This window comes from Mizuhopecten yessoensis, unplaced genomic scaffold (assembly GCF_002113885.1).
Source record: "Mizuhopecten yessoensis strain PY_sf001 unplaced genomic scaffold, ASM211388v2 scaffold1319, whole genome shotgun sequence".
Lineage (NCBI taxonomy): Eukaryota > Metazoa > Mollusca > Bivalvia > Pectinida > Pectinidae > Mizuhopecten > Mizuhopecten yessoensis.
The window spans coordinates 308,088-325,540 of record NW_018403987.1 but is presented as its reverse complement, the minus strand read 5'-3'; the positions used below and the strand labels follow the sequence as shown (position 1 = coordinate 325,540).

Genomic DNA, 17,453 nt, shown 5'->3' with positions numbered 1-17,453 from the left:
TGTATTTATTTCTCTGAGGGTACCACATACTTTATTTATTTTCAATGACTTCATCTTAAATTTTGAATTTCAGCAGTTGTTGTTTAAGTATTAACAAGTAATTTTTCTGTTTGGATCGCTTCTCTTGCCTGAGAAAAAAAACACCCTTCTCATTTTTATATAATTTATTCACTATTGTACGGGAAAATTTAACGCCAATTTAGCCAAAAACAATTAACTTCTTCATCAGGAGTAGTCTTTTAAATTAGTTCAAAATATTGGGCCTCGCTTTATTGTCTGAGTAGGGTATACATAAGATGTTTCTACAAAATAAAATCCTGTTTGTCTATGGATTCTTTTGATACCACAGTTTGTTAATATCAACTTGGCTTGTATAGACGCGTCATGTCAAGTACAGTCGAATTCCCTTGAAAAGTTGTGTACCACACATTGGTTCAAAATACTAACTAAGGGATGCAAATGAACGATTTTATAATATCAATAACGATATAAAATATATGCTACAGCTTGAAGATGACTGGACCATGTATGCATGATATATATAATCGAGAACCAAAGGACTGTTCTCCAGAGAAATATAAGATTCTCATCTCTCCTCAAAACGGACTTTTATGCCGTCTCTGGCCTGGACTATAAACAATGGGACTGGGATGACCTCGTGGTTTTCGTCCAAAACTACCCTAAACCTGGATAATTAAAGATTGCAGCAAATTAGAATATTACCAAAGCCGTCTGTACTTGTCAATGTGACGCTTGACATTCCATCCTATAGGATATGAAATGTCTTTGAATTAATCGCAAAAGAAGCTACAATCTCGTCATTATTCTGTTGAATGTGTGATACATTTAGTGTGAACTCTTGCTAGTTTGATTCCAAAATGCAATGAACTTAGCTGTTGTATTACGATATGTATTAAAGACATAAAGACAAGCAATGTGTATAAATAAAAACAAAACAATATACGTACCTTTTGATTATTCTGCCCAATAATACTTTTTGTTCGTTCATGGAGAAGTTTTGTCCAATACAATTTCTGTAATAAGAATAGCATAATACAGATGTTAAATGTTTTTATCCTCGCTGAAAACTGATATAATTTGTATTACTGATGGGTAAGATAACCAATGTATATCAGTTTGTTTCATGCTAATAGTAACATAAGCTATATAAACCTAGGATTATTATTGTTGTGTGTTAACATTTCAGTTAAAAACAACTACGGATTATTTCATAGAAGTTAGTTCGATCGGAGTAACGTAGGTTCATTTTGTTCACACTCTCTGTATTTCATTTCCAATTGATGGCAAAGCATGTAAGATTTGTCGCATTTATTGTTAAAAATATGGACTGACAACAGATGTATTTGTAACTATTAAACAACTACATTGTTATCCGCGTGTTACGGGCTCTACGGAAAATAATACTATGAACTATTTCTGAATTTATTTGTTATATCAAATAACCGTGTTTTTCTTGTATTTCATATTTAAAGTTTAAACATATGCAGAATAGCACTGGTTTCAACAGGAAGGGTGCATGGGAATAAAAATACGTAGAAGACGTCGAATGGTTAACTCTATCTTCAACTCCATTTAACTATTTTGCTGTTTAATTGTAACTTTTGATTAAATATAATTTGCATCATTTGTCAATGTTGCTATATCATCAGTTTTTCTAAAACTCTTAACAAGCAAACCTCGGTCCAGCTGAGAACGGTAAGAAGGCATAAGGATGTCTATTTTCTGTATTTTCTGGTAGAAACCTCTCTGGGCGGAATTCCTGAAAAATGGAAAAACGTTTCTTTTTCAAAATGTTTAAACGTGAATAATATTCCGGTACACTACAAAATTACAAAAAAAGAACAATGCAAAGATGTAGCTCCAACCGGAGCAAAATAATTACTGTTAAAAGTCAGAACATTCAAACGTCAGACCGTAGATTTGATGGTGAAAATATAAACAAACTTTCTTACCTCTAACAACAAGATATAGCTGTACAGCAAAGACGCTTTCTATTTTTTAAACTACTGGATGAAGAAATACTAAACAAAATTGGGAAAAACATGTTTCCCTCAATTTACATGTTTTTGTCTGTCGGGAAAATAGAAATAGTAAAAAAGAGATATGTGTCAGTTCTGTAAAAGGATTTAAAGTTCTCCAAATACAAAAAAAATATCTTCATAGCATATATGATCAGATATGTAATACAACGTACCCATTATTTTCGTTTGTGTGTATTTTTGCCTTGTTTTATTTTGTTTGGCTTTGTTTTGTTTGAGCAATATATTACAGAGAAGTTCATCCACACAATGAATATCTTATCACAGAAAAAAAAATATGAAAAGACTAAAATCTAAAAGTATTATTCAAACAAAGATTTGGCTGCTGATAAGAAGGCTGATACAAAACTGTATAGCCATTGTGAATCGGTGGAATCAAAAAGAGAATAAATATATAACTTGCTATCGAGCAGTCGTGAAGGGAGAGAATAGTTCAGTGACGACAAACGTTCAGTCTCAGAGGGTTTTCAATGTGGCAGGAAACCGAAGTACTCGCGGAAAACTCATTTATGCGTTACTCATTTTTTTATACCATTTACGGGTAAGACAAAACATGATAAACTGTAATCAACACCTGATCATTGTTATTATGCAATAACCTTTTTTATGTCAATGTGAATAGTTAAGTTTTCTGAGTAAAAATTATTAAACTTGCAACAGTGTTTCTACGCTTTTTTCGCGAGCTTGTTAAATATGACAACCATGAAACTCTTATTGTGTTTTTATTTCAGCTTGTTTTGTGTCAGTCTCACGAATTAATTTGTGGTATGATTTTCGTATTTATTGGTCGAAAAGAAGACACGGACAGAAACATAAAATCCATAACATTATAATCGTTTACTATGAAATACATGTCCTAAACGGTTGTAGCTATCTTTTCTTGTTTCGTTTAAATATTAATATATTAAATATGGTCAGAAAAGTAAGATACGTGAAATACTGAGATCATGATATTCATAGATACAGTAGATGGACTAATAATCGTACGGTCCATTTTCGATAAATATCTGTGTTTTTTCTTTCCTTTAGCAATAGCTTAGCTCATAAGACGATATTTACACTAAAGGAGGAGGCATTAGGGCTGCTTTATGGAGCCAAAACACATCTGTATCACATTTAAACACAGCAACCTTACCAATTACCCGTCAAACCATTCGAAGAAAAAAATTGCGCGGGGTGCATAAGGATACCCCAATCAACAAAAGAGTAAAGAAATGGGGAAAGAAAATGTCTTTTAGGTGTACCCAGTAAGAGTGGACCGATGAGATCCTGACAATGAAGGCCGTCCTTATTTAGCACTCATTAAGATAAAACATTGTAACGCAGCAGGCCATATCTTTTACACATCCTGCCAGGGATATTAATGCCTGAAGTTATATGTACGTCAGTATTTTGATACTTAGTATTGTTTCTGAATGTTATCACATATGGTATAAACATGTCGAGTGCCGACGTAGCCAGAAAGTTATAATAAATGGAGATTATTAAAGGGACATCACATGAAGAACCATATTTTTTTAATGAATGTATGTGTTGTATGCACTTCCAATCTTTTACTTTCGAAATATAATTAAACCATACCATTTTACTGGACCCGGGAGTATTTTAAAAAATAGTTGTAAATCTAATAGCACATGCATCTCATGTGTCCCGAGTATCGACAGAGAAGAGATCAGAAAGTTTGCTACACGCCGTGGCTGTACTGTCCAACAGTTACCCCTTGGGGGACCCCATGGCAAAATCAAACTAAACAGTCACTTATCCCTGCCTTTCGCATAAACCACTGTTTATAGAAACACAAAGTGAACTCTCCCCGATACATGCCCATTTACATCACAAAATAAGTTCATCTGTGTTCCAAACTATGACAAGGATACTAGCAAGGTCAATATTCTAAAATATTCCTTGATAAAATAAACATCATTTCTGCCGATTCCATTTCAGCTTTATTTAACTTTGTATTAGCTATCCGGAAGAATACATGCACCGTGCTAACTGTTAGGGGAGCTGTTTTCTCCTTTGAATACTTCCCTCCTGCAATAATGCTTCCGTAACGTACTCCTTGCGATAGCTTTTGACCATTTGGCAACTATTCGCTTCGTAGCTGACGCGGTAACGGTTTTCACTCGCTAACACTTCCCATAGCCAGTAATTTTGTTTACAATGAAATGACGTGCTATGCGCATGCGCTAGAAGCTCTGACACAGAGCGAATCCCTGATCAACGCGTTGGTCAGCCAGGTTGGAATCCCGATAATTATCTTATATCAATTAATTTTCATGAATATATAGTAGCCAAATCCGTGATGTCTTTTTAATAGTAATCCGTTGAATAAATACCATACATGTGTTACGATTATGGCAGAAAGTGAAATAGATGGGGTATTTAACAGGAAAACAACTAAACCTTTTTATAAGGTATAAGTTTTACGACAAAATTATTGCTGAATCAAAACAGTGCGAGATTAAGTAGCGCATTATTTGACACCGGGTTCTAATGACGTTGCGCTTGTGTTTTTGAATGGGCTACTCAACGCAATCATACCCTTTTCTGCTATTTTCAGGTAGGTTTAGCTCACAAATGTTATCTATTGCGTTAGTGTTTTAATAAAATTCTGTATGCACTAAAGATATACAAAAACATCCACTTGTTCTACCGTCTCATATTATCTGCGACAGTAAATAGAAAATATAATTTTGATTGGTCTATATCAAATCGTTACTGGACCTCATAACATAACAATTGCAGATATAACATAAGGTTTTTATCACACTTATATTTATTTGTTTGTATATTTCACAGGTTAAAATGTAATAAATACATCTACAAACATAACCATATTACACCAAAAATGTACATACTTTACGACCAATCAGAAGCATTTGTGTGGTTGTTATGGCAACGAAACCTATGTGGTTGAATTCGAAGTCCCCTAATACCCCTATACACCAATTTTCATCAAAATCAAACAATATCTAAATTTCGACCAATAAGAAGACTATGTGTGGTTGCTATGGCAACGAAACATATGCGGTTGAATTCGCTGTCTCCTAATACTCCTATATACCAATTTTCATCAAAATCGAAAAATATCTAAATTTTGACCAATCAGAAGCCTCCATGTGGTTGCTATGTGGTTGCTACGTCAACGAAAGAAAGCAGAAGAAGAATAATAAGAATAACAATGATAATACAAATAATTTAAAACGGAGTAAACACAATATGTCCCCAAACTCCGTTTGAGGGACATAATGACAAGTCTTTGGATCAGAACCTATTATACTTACCGTTGGGTTAGGGAAGATATCTGGCCGGTAGTGAATGCAATAAAAGTTGACCATAATCCAAGTTCCAGCAGGAAGAGTCACTCCTTCAATTTCAAGTGGCTTTGTTAAAGATCGGGTTGTCGATCCTGCTGGTGTATACATTCTCATAGTCTCCTTCAAAAACATCGACATCTTTTTTAGTTTACCAAGATCCTCCCTATAAAGAGTTTAAAAATGTGTTCATTTGACTGAACGAATTCAAATTCATACATAAAGCAGGTTTAATACATGTATTTCTGTAAGTGTACACTTGCTGTACATTATCTCGTCTAACGGTAAAGGAGATTTCGGAATGAAATTTTCCTAAACGATTGTGACAGAAATGGATGCTGTGCGGCATATTTCAAACATTTCTCTAATTATTATTAATTTTCCGTTAACTTAAAATACATCTTGCAATTTCAAAATACTTCGTCTTGATACAGAATATACCAAAATAAGTTACACATTTTAAGTAATAGAAACTAACTTCCCGTAATGTTTTGCTTCAACATGGCAGCTGTAAGTGCAACCTTCTGAAATGTCACAGCTTGTTACGGTAACATTAGGCTGTTATATTAAAGATATGGCACTTCATCGTATGTTTTGATATGAATCAATGTGTTGTGCTCTTGCCATTCTATGTCCTTCCGGTCTCCCGTGACGTCACACACTTCCCGGAAAAGCTTTTCCTGTTCCTCTGGGTACTTCCCAAGATTGTATATTGCCCATCCAAGGACTGCCTTGGTAGTATCGTGTCCTGGGAGGGGATAAATGAACGAAATGGAGTAAAAGCCACAGTTGTGCTGGTTACTTAGGAAAAGCCCGACAGTCACATATAATATTTACTAACACCTCTGCTGTTCAAATTTGGCAAGTGATCTCTTTTATCCAAATGTTAGCTTTTCTTTGACAGAGAGGTATACAAATCTGATTGGCAATTTTCATTCTAATGTGTAAAAATTCCTTGAGCTATTTTGAATCGATTAACATATGACTAGATTTCTACCGGTGGCATTTCTGTCAATAAATATCAGAATTGCCTTTAAAAACTAGCAAATATTTTTTTCGAAATTTTGACTTGACTTTATGCGAGAACAACTAATGGTAACAAATAGCATCAAATGCAAGTTGGTCCTACAACGAAAATGAGCCGTTATTGAGAGTACAAAAACATTTCTAAACTTCAAAAAGAAAATTATTTGATAAGGGAATGCCAAAACTGCTGAACCAATGAGGGAGGCATTTTCGACACATAATTGTATACTTCCAATTGGTTGGGCATATCAAACTACTGTCAGTTTGCTGGAAAATATTTACAGTATTCGCGAAAGTTTTCACAAAATTGATATTATTTTTTTTTCACTCGTGGTTAAGGAGATATGCCGAGCTGCTTGTGTTTAATTATTTTCAAAATCCTGCTTACGAAGAGAAGGGAACATTTAAATAAATATAGTATGGCAAGAACGCTTTCACTTTTGTCTCTTTTTTAACCATGAGGAAACATACCTGCAAACATGAAGGTATCGACCTCGTCACGAATCTCTTCGTCAGTCAGCCCGGATCCAGATTCGTCTTTAGCTGTCAATAAAATATCCAGAAAGTCCAGCTTCCGTCTTTTCTGAAGTAACGACAGATCATCTGCCTGTTTGTGAGAACGAATCAAAAACATATTTAAACATGATTCAAATGTGTACGAATGTAAACAATTACATGGATATCAGCAGGGCAAAAGCAAACGCTTACCCTTCCGTAACGCATGGTCTTATTATTGTAATTTTGCAAGGGTCTCTTTGTTGAAATTACTTTTGTTCATATATTGCCCTAGTTTATCGATTTCGAGTACAAAATACGATTTTGCTGACATTTTGGTGTTATTTCCTATTCCCAAAAAAAATATCGCCATTCGAGGTTTTCCTACTCATCTCTTCACCGACATTGTGTTTAAGGTCATTGTTACTATAAACAGAAAGTCAGAGGTTGATATTAAAAGAGGGGGGAAAACACATTTAACGGCAATTTATTGGCAGCGGAGGCCTTATTACTATCTATAGTTAATACAGCAATTGCAATGGATCGATAGAATTGATTAAAATTACACATAACTATTACCTCATGTTTGCATAGCGTTTTATAACACCTGGAATATACGTACTATTGCCTTTTTCCTTATCGCAATTACTTCGTCAGCAAATCTATGTATGTAATTCACGTGGTTCATGTACTCTTTCCCTTGAGAAGTCATCTTGAAGAGGGTCAAAGATAAGAAGTACCATGGTTTACTGTAATTAAGAAAAACGGTTAGACAATAAATAGGACGTATTTGAGAATACTAATGGTATACTAATGTTATATACAATGTATAATACCGTTCGTCATGTAGTAAATCAAAAGCAGCAATATCCAAAGTGATATTAAAAGCCATACTGTTAAATTAAGTATACTATCCTACCTGACGCGCACCATTGTCAGTCTGGAAATCTCGTGAATAGCTTTAACGTAAGGATGCTCTTTGCTGGAAGTAAGGAAACGAAAATATTAATATTATTGATAGATGTATGAATGAAAGGGGGGTACATATCCATTTTTATGCTATTAATGTAGACTGCAGACTTACCCAAAAAAGATGGCATTGACGTTTCGGAGAGAAAAATAAACTTTGGTTATGATTGTTGATGTGCTTTCATTATGTAAACTATTTCGTTTTCTCCTAAATGATACTATAACAGCGATTTATAGTTTTTGATTGATCAACTTACACTTGAATTATAAGCTTTAACAAGATATACTGTAAAGAAAGGTCGATACTATTGTACCTTGAATAATAGTAACACATTAACTCAGCTATGAAATTGCATTGGTAATTAAACAGTTACGTTTTTAGTGATAAACGTAACTCACACCTTTAAAAATTTGGTTACAAATATAGTACCAATATTTCTTGAGTATTGCCCGCGGGTTATACTTTTTTACACTTCTTTATGAATTTCGAAATTTAGAGAAGTATTGTTTAATTAAGGATTGAATCCTGTTTTGATGAGGTTTATGGGGTATTAACCACAATGGGTCTTGAGACAAACTTTATGAAACTGCAAAGCAGTTCATATTGAATTTGTTTCAAATTTATATCCCATAAACCTCAACAAAACAGGATTGTATCCTTATATTTACATTCAGTGCGATGTTGATATTTTTGATAATTTTAAAAAAAAATCGGTCTTGTGCAAGTCTAACAGCACAGAAGGTACCGAAGCTAATGACGTCAGCACTCACTGTAAGACGTCGTCCTGGTTAGATGAATAACTTGTTTACATTGATTACAAGAACAGACAAATTCAGATGTTAATAGGTTTCTTTGATTCAATTAAAAACATCTGATAAAAAAAAATCAACATAATAGAACTACTCCCCGCGCTCCGCGTCATAAAAGAGCAATCAGGTTGATTATATGCTGATGCATTCATACGCCAACTGAAAAGTTCATTGAAAAACAACCTTAAAATGTTTAATATGAATATTGAGTGTAAATTCAGTAGAAATGTAAATATTGTTAGAGGTAGAGGTGAGGGAAGCATACTTACTATTCCTGAATATTTCCATCATAGGATAATGAGCAACGTAATATTATATCCAGAGTGACCAGGTTTAGTCCGTCCATAACGTCAAGGCTATTAGGACTCTCTGACATGTTTTTAGCGTACTTGTCCTGTGAAAAAGTATAAAAGCACAAATAAATGCATTTCAGTGACTTAACATAACGCTCTTTTATAATCATTGTAATATAATAAATAATATTCTAAAAATAAGTGAATGTTTCAAACAAAATTGTGTTACCAAAAAGTAAAATGTAGCTGAATAGTATTGAACACCTCTTCAGAATAGGGTCAGTCTTTTTGTTCTGCGCGTTCATATAGCAGACCAAAGAAAATAATTAATAAACATCGTTTTTATTTTCGTTCCGTTAACTAAATTTGTATACATTGTATTATCCCAGCTGTTGCAAAGACCTTTACGATTTTTTCTAAATATTATTTATCAACTATCGATCCCCCTTACGTACCAATAAAATGTCCGCAGCTTCGTTGTATATATCAACATAGGGACGCAAGATATCAAAATGAAAAGCAGGTGTTAGCAACTTCCGGTTTCGTTCCCATTTTGTACCGTTACTGACAACTAGACCATCACCTTTTAAAGAAATGATGGGAATTACGCTACATCAATTACATATTTGTTGAATGAGTATTACTGAAAATATTATTAAAAATATCATAAAGACAAATATGAAATTTACTGCTGTTCTTGTGATAAATTTCATCGAGTTTTAGAGGCTTTTTGTCCATTTTGTCAAGGCACAATCAGTGAAAAATTGTATTACAAATATAAGAAAAACAACGATGACTTCATAGCTACTATCAAACTATGACGTAAGTGTATATTGTAAGTATTCGTTTTAACAGCCTTTCTCAGGCTGGCTTGTAATCTTAATTATTGACATTCTCCTGCAATCGTTCTTCTATTCTGATATTTACAACGGCAAACTTGAAACAATAAAAACGTGCAGCCAATTTAAATAATAAACAAATGTGATTAAACTTGTGTTCATAGCGCAAATCAATTGAGTTATTATATTCGGGTTTTAACAAGAATGTAGTATCCACGAAATCCCCACCCCTCATAATCGATATATAACTAATTTAAAGTTAATTTAGTTAACTCAAAAACAACATCATCGAAATAAGGTTAGGATAATATAATCATTTCAGGAAAATGCATGTACGTGCAATCGACGAAAATAACTTGTCAATTTATGAAAACTTGTTTAATACATCTTATCCACTTTTTTCAACAAAGAAGCATTTTTACCGTTTTGGAAACCATGCGGTTCTATCCAGTATAATTCACCCTAAAATAGTCGTTGCGACTGATGATGAACTCAATATAACATGCATTCTGTGATAGGAGTTTACGACTGATAATGAACTCAGTATAACATGTATTCTGTGATAAGAGTTTACGACTGATGGTGAACTCAGTATAACATGTATTCTGTGATAGGAGTTTACGACTGATGATGAACTCAGTATAACATGTATTCTGTGATAGGGGTTTACGACTGATGATGAACTCAATATAACATGTATTCTGTGATAGGAGTTTACGACTGATGGTGAACTCAGTAAAACATGTATTCTGTGATAGGAGTTTACGAATAATTTACTGTAACCTTACCAAGGAATGGTGTAAAGAGGCTGTAGGGTTCGCCTCGTCCTTTTGGTTTTGGTTCTGATGACTTGAGAATGGTTGCGGCGGTATCAGGATGTATGGCATGTAGGTTTGGTATAAAGGACATCCATTCAATCATCATTTTGTTTGTGTTATCTTCCATTAGTTTCGCTATTGATGTAATCACGGACTCTGTAAAACTCATCTAGACATAACGTAAATATTAATTATAGATTAAGTGCCTGGACTGTGTTAAAATTTGAGTTTCAAAGTCAGGAAATTTTTAGTAGTAATGAAAATAGCACGTACATGAACAATTCAATGGAAGGAAATGACTATTGAAAGTACAGCTCCACCATAAAACATATATAGTACTCTTATTTGTTCAATGCCTTATAATCTATGATGAAGTATTTCCGTCTAATTGATAAAAATAAAAAATGGAGTCTACTGAAAAAGAACTCCATTTTACATTTTCATCATCTGTTTCGTGCATTAAAACCTTTTCCCCGTCTTCACATATGAGAAGCACATATATTCCACATTTGAAACATTGTGATAAAACAAGCTTTACAATCATTTGATGACTCATTGTAAAATATCAAATAAGTGTTATTCTGATTACAAGTTGAGTAATGTCATATTTCACGACTCCAAAGAATATGGAATAATGGTCATATATTATAGTTTATTTGTGAAAGTAATGTGGAGTCATGGCACTGATTGTCCTTCGTTAAAATTAGACTGGACAACTATGCTGGCTTTTATACGAAAACATGCGATACTAATAGGGTGGGGATATACGCCACGAGTTAGGGACCATATAGCTATATATCAAGATAGAATGCAGACACAGAACCAGGTCATTCCCAGGGACAAAGAATCCGCCAAGACAGCAGACAGAAAGGCACGCTCGGGTAAGTCAATAACCTGCGATTATTGGGATGTTGTGTACCATGTTGTGTACCATATGGTCGTGAAGACACTATCGAATAACATCTATCAATACAGAATGACTCCAGTGCTGTGTTATAGTGTACACACAGGACTGCACGCATTTATCTATCAACCAGAAATGTACTAAACCCTACAAATTAAGTAGATAAAAACAAAATATTTTAATTAAAGGGTCAAGTATCTTGTTGGTTGACATGAATCTGTCATCATCAGATTCCAGCATCTACAGATCCTAGCTTGGGTGCAAAACATTGTATCATAATCAAAGCGACATGTTAACACTTACATGTATAAGATGTCCCAAAAACCAGTTTGATTTTCTCTTGGACTTAAATGGCTTGACCAGCTGACAGAAGGTGTAATACCTCCACAAGACCGGGATGACTTTCCATAATACGTAGCCGACCACGAGGGCGAGGACGATCTCCATCCAACCTGCCATGCTCTGAAATTGTTTTAGACAGGAACACTGTTTAGGCTTAAGTAGTAAGTCAAAATGAAATATAGCGACGGGATTTCATGATAGCTTCTCATACATAACTATTGTATATTTCTTCAGTCGTTTTGCTCGAGTAGTTTATCTATACTAAATACAGCAGTTGGATGTCGTCAGAACCTCTCACATGAATACTACGACTTTTGTCACTCCTGTGATATGTTTTGGACGAAAATGTCATGTTCTTTCGACCTAAATTATATTAAAACATAAATCGATATGGTACACATAATACGCAGCCGACCACGTAGCCGACGATTCTCATCAAACCTACCATGGTCAGGAAAATACCATATTAACATTCTGAAAGATAACTTGTGACGTCACGGATCATTTGGTCTATCAGAACAACAACAGGAAGCTTAAGTTAACTGTAGAATAAATCATTACTTCCGGTTGTGTATTTTGAGTGTGCCACTAACCAAAATGGATAACTAAAATGATAGTAAACATTCACAAAAATAAATGACGTTACGTCATAACAGCTTCTCTGTCAACAAATGTAAGTTTTCTTATTACTGCGTCAGATTTTGGATGAATTATGGCCTGGGTATCTAAATGCATCTAAAAAAGCTACTGATATAGGCTGACCGTAATGAAACCAAACCAAACCTATCTATTAAGCTAACCAGACCGGTGGTACTGTGGTGTCGGTGTATGCAGTCAAGCCTCATTAGTCAGTTTACACTCGTTTCGAAGTAGAAAAGGGGCATACTTACCACTTAACTCCGCCCGGATAGTGGGAATAATGAAGCTTGATTTTAGTAACAATCAGCAAACAAAAATATACACATATTTCATCTAACTGTGTCCGTCTTTTATATATATACAACAGTAGATTCAACTAGCTCCTTGTATGACTCTATAATGCTAGATCGTTAGTTTTGTGAAATGTTTGAGCCATAACTAGACAACTAGAACGTGTACGTTAGGATGTCGAAGTAACCCAGATATCGCTTCAAGTGTTACGAAGAAAATGCCAGGTAAATACACCACACCAAAAACAAGTAAACAAAACATTTTGTGTAGTGGTTCGTTCATACGTAAACAAAACCCATGCATTTCGCATTGCCACCATCTAAGCCATCTGTAAACAATACATGTGTAACGATGTGTGATGGTTTTTCAAATTAGTATATATATGTCAGTGTGACAGGTGTTAGAATACGCACCTAAATGCTGGTTAGATATCACTTCCAGACGTACCTGAAATCCGTAGACCTATACCGGAAACAATTATTTTTGGCCCTAGTTTAGAACGAACCCGTGATAAAATGGGGTTTCCAAGGGGGAATTTTCAGCTATTAAACGTATATAGACTTGCTGAAGTTCGCCAATTGTATGTATACATATTAGAATGATTCTCATTGATTGATTTGAAAATTCAAACTGATTTCTTTACAAGTCATTAGTAAAGGTATTCATCGTTACTGATATGCTGATCTGGTCGAATTTTTCCCCGTTGAACTTTAACCAAAATATTAATTTTAAAGAGTAGATTTTTTGTTTATCTATTTTAAGATACATTTTTACAACATCTTTGGTAGGATGTTGACCGTGTAAATGACTTATATTCTCTTATAAAATGTAGAGTTATTATGAGAAAAAAAAAGGAGTTGGTAGAAACTGGAAACTTGTGACTTCTTAGAAACCGTTCAATCAAACCTATGAAAAGTTATGTAATGTTTCTTCCGTCGTTGTTTACGGTACAGGGTACTAAGTGTGAGGTTAAAGGATAAATTATCTGTAAAATATGGACAGTCATTAACAAATCGACAAAACAGATTGGTCAGGGACGTTGAAATGTTTATACAAACGTTAATTTTCTCCAATTATACAGCTCGTATGTAACGCATTATTCAGTCAAATGTCAGTTAATTAACTGCCCAAGAGTTACCAAATAGCATCATAAGGTGTCCGACAATAATTCCCAACCGTGTATTCTAACAACGGAATTATTTCAAAATATTCGTCTCATTCCAGCAAAGCGAAAGTAATGCGCTGCCATGTTGTATATTACTTGGCTTTCGATCTGAACAAGTCACGTCATACCTTATGATGAATCTGAATGCAGGCCCTTATTGCGCCTTATGTTCAGCTCTGCTTCATCCGACGGCACTGTTGTACCTTTGTCAGTTCTGGGTTTATTAACTCACCATTCTAGCTGAGTTTCAATGTCATAAATTGGAAGGTTGTTCCATATACTACATAACTACTCGAATCGTGTAGAAATGCTTTCGGATGTCCTGTTTACTCAGCTGTTTCACTATTTTCAGAGAGTACCCCTTTGTAGTACTGTTGTCCTTGAGTTGGAATATCCCTCCTGGTACTCTGTTGTCATCGATACTATGTAGTATTTTGAAGGTCTCAATGAGATGACCTCGTACCTCTCTGAACTTCAGTGTTAGTAATTTAAGCTCTTTCAAACGATCTTCATAAGACTTGTCATCCATTCCAGGTAACATCTTGGTAGCTCTACGTTGGATATTTTCGATATAGTCAACATTCTTCTTTTTTTATATCTTGACCATAATCTGCTGGCATATTCAAGAATTGGACGTACCAGTGACTTGAACAGTTTCAGTTTCCTGTTACTAATAAAGTGTTCAATCTATTTACATGTTCTTTTACTCATGTTATAGGCTTCAAGGTTTTTAATGAGACCCCTATGATGCACTTTATCAAATGCTTTCTCAAAACCCATGCACTTCCCTCCTTCGTCTAGGATAGTTGTACAACGATCTAATACTTCGAGTAGCTGTAGGGATGTTGACCCTCCTTCTATAAATCCAAATTGCTTGTCACTATATAAATGGTGTTTGTCCATATGTGCAACAATCTTTTTCCTAACTAATTTTTCAATGGTCATGCAAATCCCACCAGTAAGGCTGACAGCTCTATAACTGGATGGTGAACTTTTATCTCCTTTCTTAAATAAAGCTGAAAGCTGACTTTCCTTCCATTCCTTTGGTACAGTTCCAGACTCGAATGACCGATTAAATATGATGCACAGTGGAATATGAATCACATTAGCAAGAAGCTTCAATACAACTTGATGAAATTTGTCCGAACCTGGTGACTTAGATGTGTCCAAATCCAATAACAGCTTTCTTTTTAAAATATTCCTCCTGAAATATTTCATCACTTCACCGTTCCTCTCCCAAGGCTGTAACTACCTCTGGAATGGCATCCTCATTCTCTACAGTAAACACAATGCTGAAAAAATCACCCATAATATCAGCTTTTTTCTGAATCTTTATTACAGATTACCTGTTCACCACTTATTTCTGTATGTAGTTCTGATATTCCACACTTTGTCATCCGCTTGAAGTTCACATATTTCCAAATCTGTTTGCAGTTTCTTTCGGCAGATTCAGCTATTTTCTTTTCCTGTCTTTTGCTATGATGTGTTTAAGTTTGTTCCTAGCTTTGCAATAATCTCTGTACTTCCTAGAGTCCCTCGTCTTCATATCTCCTCCATAACCTTCTGCTTGCGTCTGATACATTGAACTGTTGTTATATCCAGAGGTGTTTTACCTTTAGGGGGTTTGATATTTTTGGTTAGTATACTTCTTCTAATAGCATCCGCTTCCTCTACATTCTTTCCTACCAGTAATGATACCCAGTCGCATCACATCTCGCGTATCAGTAGCACATGATCTGCTTTGACGAAGATATAACGTTCCTGGTTTTTTACCTCATATGTTGCATAGCATGAAAAGCCAATGTATGGGACACTATGATCGCTTGCGGACCCAACGGACTTTGATAATCAATATGGGACACAACGTTCCCGTCATTTAGTATAACTAGGTCCAATACAGTTGGCTCCTGGTTAACCCTTGACCTGGTTTTCTCCATCACCATTTGTTGGAAGGAGCAGTCCCTCAAACATTCAATAAATTGTGAACTAGTATTCCGTCTTTGCGTATTGCAGAGTTATCTTCTCTTGAGAGCAGGTATTGATTGTTACGTCATTTGTTTGTGAGAGTAACGTCATCAATTTTTGAGAAAACGACGTAATTTTCTCACACAAACCAATGACGTAACAATCAATACCTGCTCTCAAGAGAAGATAACTCTGCAATACGCAAAGACGGAATAACTCCGTGCTAGTTTTATTAAATGTTTGAAGGACTGCTTCTTGCAACAAATGCACGGGGTATGATTAATATATCCAACGTCAATAATTAACAGTTGAATACACAAACTGATACAATAAGGCATATATTATTAATTTGTTGAATATGTACCCATTCGTCGATGAAATGAAATAATAAAAAAAAATAGTAAACTGGCATATCTTTTTGTAACGTAGATGAAATTACAGAATAAACTTTATTTTAACTTCTGATTACTAAGGTACAAAGCAACGTAAAAATTGATGTGTAAATACGGAACCTTACACCCGGTAACCGCTTTCCAGAGAAGATGCCCAGAGTGTCAATAGCGATTGCCACGCGGCAGTCGCTATTGACACTCGGATTGTAATAGCGACGGCTTTTAATAAATGATTTACTACCAACCTTCGATTTGATATAACGAAGAATATTAAGTCTGGTGTGTGCTTTTTCATATATAATTTGTATGGGTTGTTTCCATGATGCGTCGTCTGTAAAATTTAGTCCTACATATGTATGTGACTTCGTTTTTTTCGAGTTGAAATATATACGATATGTATGCCCACTCACTTATATTTATAAGGTCATTCGAGACATCTTGGGCTGCCTGAACTGGATTTTCGTCTTTGATTACATACAGGGAAGTGTTATCTGCAAAATGTTTAATATTAGTAGAAATATTGTCAGTCATATCAATAATATAAAGAAGAAACAGAATTGGTCCCAGAATAGATCCCTGAGGTACCCCTGCATTTATAGTCCTAAACTGACAGTATTATCCTTCAGTGCTAATTAACTCATTGCGTTCTATCTGATAAATAGTTTTAAAACCAGAGTAGCAGATTATCATCAATACCATATGTCCCAAATTTATTAATGAGACCTGTATGCAAAACCCTCTCACATACTTTACTGATATTACAGAAAATAAACCTAATCTCCTTATCTCTGGTCCATACTTCTAACCATTTCATTATATATAAACAAGAGTTGATTAACTGTTGAATCACCAGGTATACATCCAGATTGGTGCTTAGTGATTATAGACAGTTATAAAGATATTTCAACACAAGTATGCCATAATTTTACTAAAGCGTGAAGTTACTGAAATATGTATATAGGTTAAAACATCATTAGATGATCCATTCCCTTTACAAACTGCATTTATATTTGCTTGTTTCCAGCTATTGGGAACCACTCCTGCTTCTAGTGTTTTATTAAAAAAGGTCACGATGGGTAATGTTAGAGAGGAATTCGACCTTTGAATAATTTTACGAACCATTCAATC

General features: G+C 34.7%; 1 protein-coding gene across 4 annotated transcripts; it reads right to left on the bottom strand.

Moving 5' to 3' along the window:
* Positions 1 to 260: 260 nt before the first annotated feature.
* Positions 261 to 13,343, bottom strand: LOC110459951 (cytochrome P450 4F4-like). 4 transcript variants are annotated; one of them, XM_021512519.1, is made up of 13 exons: positions 13,251 to 13,343; positions 11,835 to 11,993; positions 10,598 to 10,796; positions 9,426 to 9,553; positions 8,947 to 9,071; positions 7,818 to 7,880; positions 7,521 to 7,647; positions 6,875 to 7,010; positions 6,002 to 6,125; positions 5,348 to 5,543; positions 1,698 to 1,780; positions 969 to 1,034; positions 261 to 686 (listed from the first exon to the last, which is right to left on the bottom strand). In XM_021512519.1, exons 2-13 carry the CDS (start codon positions 11,988 to 11,990, stop codon positions 587 to 589), a joined length of 1,503 nt encoding a protein of 500 aa, XP_021368194.1. In that variant the 5' UTR covers positions 11,991 to 11,993; positions 13,251 to 13,343; the 3' UTR covers positions 261 to 586. The 4 variants fall into 4 exon arrangements, with proteins under 4 accessions (XP_021368194.1, XP_021368174.1, XP_021368184.1 ...); XM_021512499.1 differs by having other exon boundaries at positions 13,217 to 13,307; XM_021512509.1 differs by lacking the exon at positions 13,251 to 13,343 and adding an exon at positions 12,764 to 12,817.
* Positions 13,344 to 17,453: the final 4,110 nt, after the last annotated feature.

What these genes read in the sequence shown, in the direction of transcription:
- LOC110459951 (XM_021512488.1), bottom strand. An exon ending in CTGACAATGGTGCGCGTCAG is followed by an intron (nt 7,648 to 7,817) that starts GTAGGATAGTAT and finishes TCTTAATTACAG; the next exon opens with TAAACCATGGTACTTCTTAT. An exon ending in ATATCTTCCCTAACCCAACG is followed by an intron (nt 1,781 to 5,347) that starts GTAAGTATAATA and finishes TCCATTTTTCAG; the next exon opens with GAATTCCGCCCAGAGAGGTT.